Source organism: Vespa mandarinia, chromosome 12 (assembly GCF_050613455.1).
Source record: "Vespa mandarinia isolate Hongniang chromosome 12, ASM5061345v1, whole genome shotgun sequence".
NCBI lineage: Eukaryota > Metazoa > Arthropoda > Insecta > Hymenoptera > Vespidae > Vespa > Vespa mandarinia.
Window position 1 is genome coordinate 2,782,501 of NC_140821.1, and position 7,500 is coordinate 2,790,000.

General features: G+C 27.9%; 1 protein-coding gene across 3 annotated transcripts in view; it reads right to left on the reverse strand.

The window, feature by feature from the left end:
- Window positions 1-7,500, reverse strand: part of Ret (protein kinase receptor Ret oncogene) — a 52,893-nt gene that overhangs the window by 7,108 nt on the left and 38,285 nt on the right. For 2 of the 3 annotated variants that reach the window (XM_085660588.1, XM_085660589.1), the window contains 5 exons: window positions 6,926-7,114; window positions 5,612-5,787; window positions 4,787-5,008; window positions 4,586-4,688; window positions 1,417-1,582 (listed from right to left, as the gene is read on the reverse strand). In XM_085660588.1, the coding sequence (XP_085516714.1) occupies window positions 1,417-1,582; window positions 4,586-4,688; window positions 4,787-5,008; window positions 5,612-5,787; window positions 6,926-7,114 (856 nt within the window). The remainder of the gene's footprint in view (window positions 1-1,416; window positions 1,583-4,585; window positions 4,689-4,786; window positions 5,009-5,611; window positions 5,788-6,925; window positions 7,115-7,500) is intronic. The other variant, XM_035883434.2, reaches the window with a different exon arrangement.

The window sequence follows — 7,500 nt, forward strand, 5'->3', positions numbered from 1 at the left end:
AAGAAAGAAGAGAGAAAAAGGAAAGAGAAGAGAGAGAAAAAGAAAAAGGAACTACAATCAAATTATCTATCCATCCATCCATCTATCTATCTATCTATCTATCTATCTATCTATCTATCTATCTATCTATCTATCTATCTATCTATCTTTGTGGATTTATAAATCAGCGTGGACTAAGTTCTATTATAACGAGATCATATTTAAAGAGTCTCGGGAGAAATGATCTGCGACTGACATTGCTATTTATATATTCGATTGAAAAAAAAGAAAAAAAAGAAGAAAAGAAAAAAAAAAGGGAAAAGAAAAAAAGAAAAGCGTAGCTAAGGAATGAACGATAAAATGCAGAAGTTAGAGAGGTAAGAGATTTCTTATTCTTATTTTTTTTTTTTTTTTATTTCTACTCTCTCTTTCTTTTTTTTTTTTTTTTTTTTTGATTTTTTTTGATTTTTCTTCTCTTTTTACTGAATGTCCTCCACAGTCCTTGTCGTCTTTGCCACGTGCCTTTAGGGATACGATTTATACCTGCCTTTGAAATATTACCATCTCAAAATTGGAGGGTAAAAGAGACACTGAGATAGAGAGAGAAAGAGAGAGAACGAGAGAGAGAGAGACAGAGAACGAGAGAGAGAGAGAGACAGAGAAAGAGAGAGAGAGGGAGAGAGAGTACTTGAGTATCAGAGAAAACTGATCCCCGAGAGTTTATTTTCTCCCGTTTTACTCATGTTTCTGTACTTGATAAACCACATAACATGAATCGGTAATTCGTTTCCTAAAAAAATAATTTCTTTACGTATTATTAAATAGAATAGATTTTGACAAGAATTTTTCTTTCTTTTTTATTATTTATTTATTTATTTATTTATTTTTCTTTTTATTTTTATACGAAGCGAAAAATAGAGAAGAATAGAGAGAAAAAAAAAATAATAAATAAAATCTCTACTCTTTCATCGAGTATTATTTTCATGTGAATTATCTTGAAATATTTTAAGAAATACACGTTCATATTCTACTCTATTTTATTATACCATAATAAAATAATGTTTCTTTTAATGTGTCCAATCGAATGAGTCTAGTATAAAAAAAAAAAAAAAAAAAAAAAAAAAAAAAAAAAAAAAAAAAAAAAACTATTAAGAAATAAAAACGTCCGATAAATATGTTTTAATGTTAAAATATCATCGAAGTGTGATCCTTTCATCTAATTAATTGCTTTGAATCAGCCAATTAAAGTTTTCTAAAATTTTTCTTAATTCTTATTCACTTCATTGAAGATTTCAATTAATAATAACAACAATAATAATAATAACGATGATGATGATGATCATGATAATGATGATGACGATGACGATGATGATATTTAAAGTATAAAGAAAAAAAAAAAAAAAAAAAATGGAAAAATTACATGGACATTTTATTTACCGGACAAGTTTTAGGGAGTAGATGACGATTGACAGTGGCAAAGGTGTCAAGACCAATAGGAAGACTGTCACCACGATCGATGTAATCCGATGGTAAAATTCCCATACCATTGGAGCCATCTTCCACTCTGTGTTTGCATTCTCGACGAGTACCCTTCTTTGTCATCCTGAAATGAAACGTTTACCACGTGCGTTAAAAAGAGAAAAGGGGAAAAAAAAAAAAGAAAACAAAGTAAAAAAGAGAAAATGATAAAACGATAGAAGAGGAAAAAGTAGACGCAAAAAAAAAAAAAAAAAAAAAAAAAAAAATTGCAACATCCCCTTTCTGTCCCTTTTTTAAAACTGCAGGTTGTGAAACTTTTGCAATTTCGACTTTTCTCAGGAAGCATTCGTACGAGAGCGTATCTTTAAGTAATTGTGCTCTTTTATGTGCCCCTCAGAATCAGGACTTTTGCCGTGAGAAGAGATCGAGAAGATGAGGGTCAGAGAGGTCCTCGAAACTTTTCACTTCTATTTCATTTTCATCGTTATCGCGACGTAATATAGTTCACATAAGTACAAAAAAAAAAAAAAGAAAAAAGAAGAAAGAAAAAGAAAAAAAAAAAGCAAAAACGAAAAGAAAAAAAACAAAAAAAAAAAAAAAAAAAAAAATAATAATTCTCGTTAACACTCCTTTGTCATCTTCTTTTTTCTTTCTTTTTTTTTTCCTCCATTTTTCTTTTTATTATTTCCTTTTTCCTTTCTCTCTTCTTCATTATTTCCTTTGCTTTTATCATAAAGAAAGAAAGAAAGAAAAAAAAAAAGAAAAAAAAAAGAAAAAAAAATTGTATGTCGCGTTGCGTAAAAAAGCGTTGACATTCTTTTTCCTTTATATAGTAGATAAAATACTAGAGAAAGATGGATTAATAAGAGAATGTGTGTGTGTGTGTGTGTGTGTATGAGAGAGAGAGAGAAAGAGAGAGAAAAAAGAGAAAAAGTAAATTGAAAAATGGAAAAGATAATAAGTTGAGACAAAAAATGAGAAATAAACAAATGTAAAACACGACTGAAAAATGTTAGGTATGTTCGTTTACATGTTCGATAATGTATCGTAAAAAGAGAGAGAGAGATAGAGAGAGAGAGAGAGAGAGTGAGAGAAAGAGATAAGATTATCGTTTACTACGAAAACAATAATACGTGTCACGATTAATTAATTATTATAATAATTATTATCATTGCGTTTCAATGCGATAGACATCCTAAGCGCTAAGGTAATATCCTAATCGTGATATCAAGTAATATCATATGCATCGTATGCAACGTGATGCCATATAGATAAAGCATGTGATTTTACGTCATCTGTTATTAATACGTTTTATACCATAAGTTTACTATTTCATACATACATATACATATATTTATATGTCATATATAAAACCTGTCCAATAACATTACATTTTCTAAGACAATTCATATTTTTCTTTCATATTTATCTGATCACGAATTTACTATATATCATTCTTTTAATTTCGCACGATTTATCGATGCGTGAACTACTATTACTATTATTACTATTACTATTACTATGAAATGCGTAACTACTATTACTATTGCCACTATTACTACTAGTACTAATATCGTTTTACACGACGAATAAATAATTTCGTCGCCCCCTTTTGTTTTTCTCTCTCGTTTTCAACAAATCTTATTCTTATTTTTTTTTTCTTTTTTTTTTTTGCTTCTTCCATATCTATTTTGAAGTCATACGAAGAGAACAGAAAAATTATTTTCTTAATTACATAAATGAAAAAATATATCTATTCTTTTTTTGCAGACTTTTTAGGCTAATTCTTTTCTTTTTTCATCATATCAATAAAACCACAAATCCCAATTATTATCGTAGAAGATTGTAAAGTTTCGAGATTGAGTAATTGATTTCTTTTCTATTTTTTTTTTTTTTCTTTTTTTTTTTTTTTTTTTTTTTTTTTTTTTTTTTTTTTTTTTTTAAATCACTTAAGAAACTTTTGATCCGTCCTGTATTTTGTTACAAAAGAAGAATGTTAAAAAAAAAAAAAAATAAAAAAAAAAATTAAAATTTAGGAAGAAAAAAAATTCTTCAATTTTAAAATATAACTGAGATAATTGATATTTTCGAAATTAAAATTTTTAAATACATAATAATAATAATAATAATAATAATAATAATAATAATAATAATAATAATAATAATAATAATAATAATCTTTCATTACTGTTTTGTTATTTTAATTAATTGTGGTGCGTCATTGAGTGAAAGAAAGGAAAAAAAAGGACAAAAGAAATTATATGAAACACGAATTTAAAAAAAGTAATTTGTTGAAACTGAAAAGACAACGATTATTCTATTCCCATAATAATAACATCTATTGTAACTTATCTATCGTTTGGCACTTTAGTATCCATCTGTCAGCACACACATACCACTTGACTCGTGCAAACGTTCCTAATGCGACACGACTATCGGTTGCGTCTCTCTCTCTCTCTCTCTCTCTCTCTCTCTCTCTCTCTCTCTCTCTCTCTCTCTCTCTCTCTTTCTCTCTCCCCCTTTCTGTTTAAGATTTATCTATTCAATCAATATTCTCGAGGTGCACTTTCGTCGTTATAATGCATTCTCGGCATTTCCTACGGTATTTTCTTTATTGAATTGAAACGAAAATATTAAAGGAAATTCTTAAAAAATGACAAAAAAAAAAAAAAAAAAGAAAAAAAAAGAAGATGGCGTTACCAAATTTTTTAATAAAATCTTTTCGATATCAATGTCTTTTTATCTGTTATTATTTATTATATTTATTTTATCGTCCAAACACTATAAAAAAAAAAAAAAAAAAAGAGAAAAATATAATGCATATATATATATATATATATATATATATATAAATATATATATATGTTTGTGTATAATACTAAATCAAATAGGAGAGGTCAAAATTTGTTACAAGCTCATCGAGATTATTTATAACATTTTTTTATAACCAAATTGTAAAAAAGAAAAGGAAGAAAAAATTTTCTAATACTATATTACACACGCTAAAAAGAGAGAGAGAGAGATAGATAGAGAGAGAGAGAGAGAAAGAGATAGATAGATAGAAAAATTTGTTTAGAATTAATCAAGACATAATAATTATCTATGTTAATCGAAAAAGTAAATTTACCTGTACCTCCAAGTTGCAAGGAAACCAATGATAACAACAAAAACGAAGATGGCCGCGCTTGTGACGCTTATCATACAGATTGGTCCACAGGATTCACTGGATGCTGCAAAAAGATAGATGGGAAATGAGAAAGAGAGAGAGGGAGAGAGATAAAAAAGAAAAGAAAAAGAACAATCAATAAGTTTTAAAAGATACAAGCACCTTTTTGAGCACTGAGCACAGGTCCTTTATTTTTATCGTCGTCCTTTAATTTTCCATTTCCCTCTTTATTCGTTGGTATAAGTTGATTACCCCCACCACCATTAATCTTTCGAAAGGATTCAAGGCCGCAGGTGCACTGTACCATGTCGTTGCACGAGCACATCCCCAAACCGCTTCTTATTCCACGACCACCCTTATTCATTTCGGCAAAATGGACTTCGGCTGAAAAGTATTAAATTAGGATGTGTCAGAAATAGGAGCGAGGGTGAGTGGGAGGAGGTAGAGAGGGATAGAGAGAGGACTCATATGTTATTCCATCATCTCGTGTCATTGTTTTTCTACTTTCTTTGCTTTTCTACTTTTCTTTTTTTCTCTTTTACCTTTTTTTCCACTTCCATCTCCCCCCTCCCCATTTTCATCTCGACGTCCAATTTATCTCTCAACGAAAATGATATTATAATACAGAATTAAAATTGTCACAGCGTATTATCATCATGGTTTACGTTAATAAAATATTACACAATGTCATTTATTACGATATTAATATCATTCATTTATATTGATTACAAATGCAATTTTAATTAAATATATAATTAAATGTACAATTATTGTTCAACAATATGATAATTTATTATAATAATCTTTAAAAACTTAAAGAATTATTTTAATAAATTATATATATATATATATATATTTAAAAAATTTTTCTGAAAGAATAATTGTCATCGATTGCGAATATTGTTAAACGATATTTATTCTATTTGTAACAATAATTAATAATCTAAATGAATATGAGTTTGAACAAATAAACAACGATTAACTTACATTCTATGGTACAATCCTGTGGACAAATACGATGATCAAGCCGTTCCAATTCGTCACACGTGTAATCAGGACAAAAGTTTAAATCCGGTGAGCATGTTGCATAACGTTCCGACATTTGTGTTGTCATACTATTGTTATTCGAACGCCATATGCATTGTCCTACATATGTGTCTTTGCTAAAGAAAATCAAAGAGCCGAGTTTGTAAATTCACAAAACAAAATAATGTTTGGGTCTGTATGTTTGTGTGTGTATATTTGTACGAGTACACATACAATTTAATATATAGGGTGTTTCGCGCAAAGGTCGTTACGATTTTTTCAAAGTCATTTCCAGTAAGCGTAAAAAAAAAAATGTTTTCGAAAATGTTAAACGAAAAAAAAAAATATATATATAAATATAAAAATTGTAGACACAAGTTCTTATCTCTTTGCAGGAAAGAAAAAAAGAAAAAGAATCGAGTGAATTTTTTACGTGATGTTGTAATCGACAATGAAATCAATTCAATGATATAAAACAAAGATATGTAATTTTGTTCAATAGTTTTATTGAAAAAATCTTTTTAAATGGAATAATAATCACGTTGGCTAATACGTACTATCAATAATTATATTGATAAAATTTTTATTTATAGGAGTTTTTTTTTAATCAACGATTGTATTTACGAAACACAAGTAACCAAAGTAAAAACAAAAACAAAGTAAAAAATCAAAGACTTTGAGAACAGATTAGTATGTGCATATATTATACGATTGTAGATCCATCAAGATTATTTTGCATCCATCCCATCCATCCATCCTTCCTTCCTTCCTTCCATCCCATCCATCCATCCATCCACCCACAACTCAGCCATCCATCCATTCATCTCATCCATCCAACTGTGTTCGTGTTCATGAACATGCACATGCTCATACTAACTTTCGATACTAGCAGGAGCAAATAATCTTCATAGTTTTGCAATTTTGCATAAGCATATTACTTATTCTTGAATGTTTCTTTTTTTCATTTATTTAAGTTATAGCGTTAATATTAAAATATAATTGCTTTTTTCTTTTCTTTCTTTTTTTAATATATTCCGATTAAAATATATATACATATAATTTTTACACGTATGCAAGCAAAGATGAGTGATAGATGAAAGAAGATGAAAAAAAATCGTAAAATAGTAATAAGAAAAAAAAAAAAAAAAAAAAAAAGAACTAAATAAATTGTAATAAAAATTTATGAAACTTGAGAAATCCTTTATATTAATTTTATCAATTTCAAGATCTTAATCTAGATTGAAAGATTAAATACGAGGATTGAAAATAACATACTTGAGATTACCACCACCAACTCCGCAGCTCAATTCACAGTCACGACGAGATTCAGCATTGGCACAGGAATGAACTATTTCTTCGATTTGATTGCAAATATTCAACTTCGGTGGTAGGACGTCGATAATAATAATTTGTATCATTGTCGATGAGGCAGGTTGTTCTCCTACTCGCCATTCTAATCTCAAACTAAACAGGACAGAAAAAGAAACGAATGAACGAACGAACATACATACAAACGAATAATAAAACAAACGCGTCAAATGATTCTTATTGGATTTCAAATTTATTTATTTTTTTTTTATTTTTCGTTGCCTTTTTTTTATTTATTTATTTATTTATTTATTTATCATTCATTTGTCTTAAATTGTGATAATAAAATTTCTTTTCGATTATTCTTTTTTTTTTTTTTTTTCATTTTTTTCTTCACTTTAATATCTAATAAATTTTGATTTGTAAAATTGTCCCTTTAAAAAGATTTATTTCCATAAAATTTCATTTTTCTTTATACCTTGAACCATTAAACTTTCTATTTCTTTAAATCTGCAGACTAGTAAAGCTACTAATTATTTCTC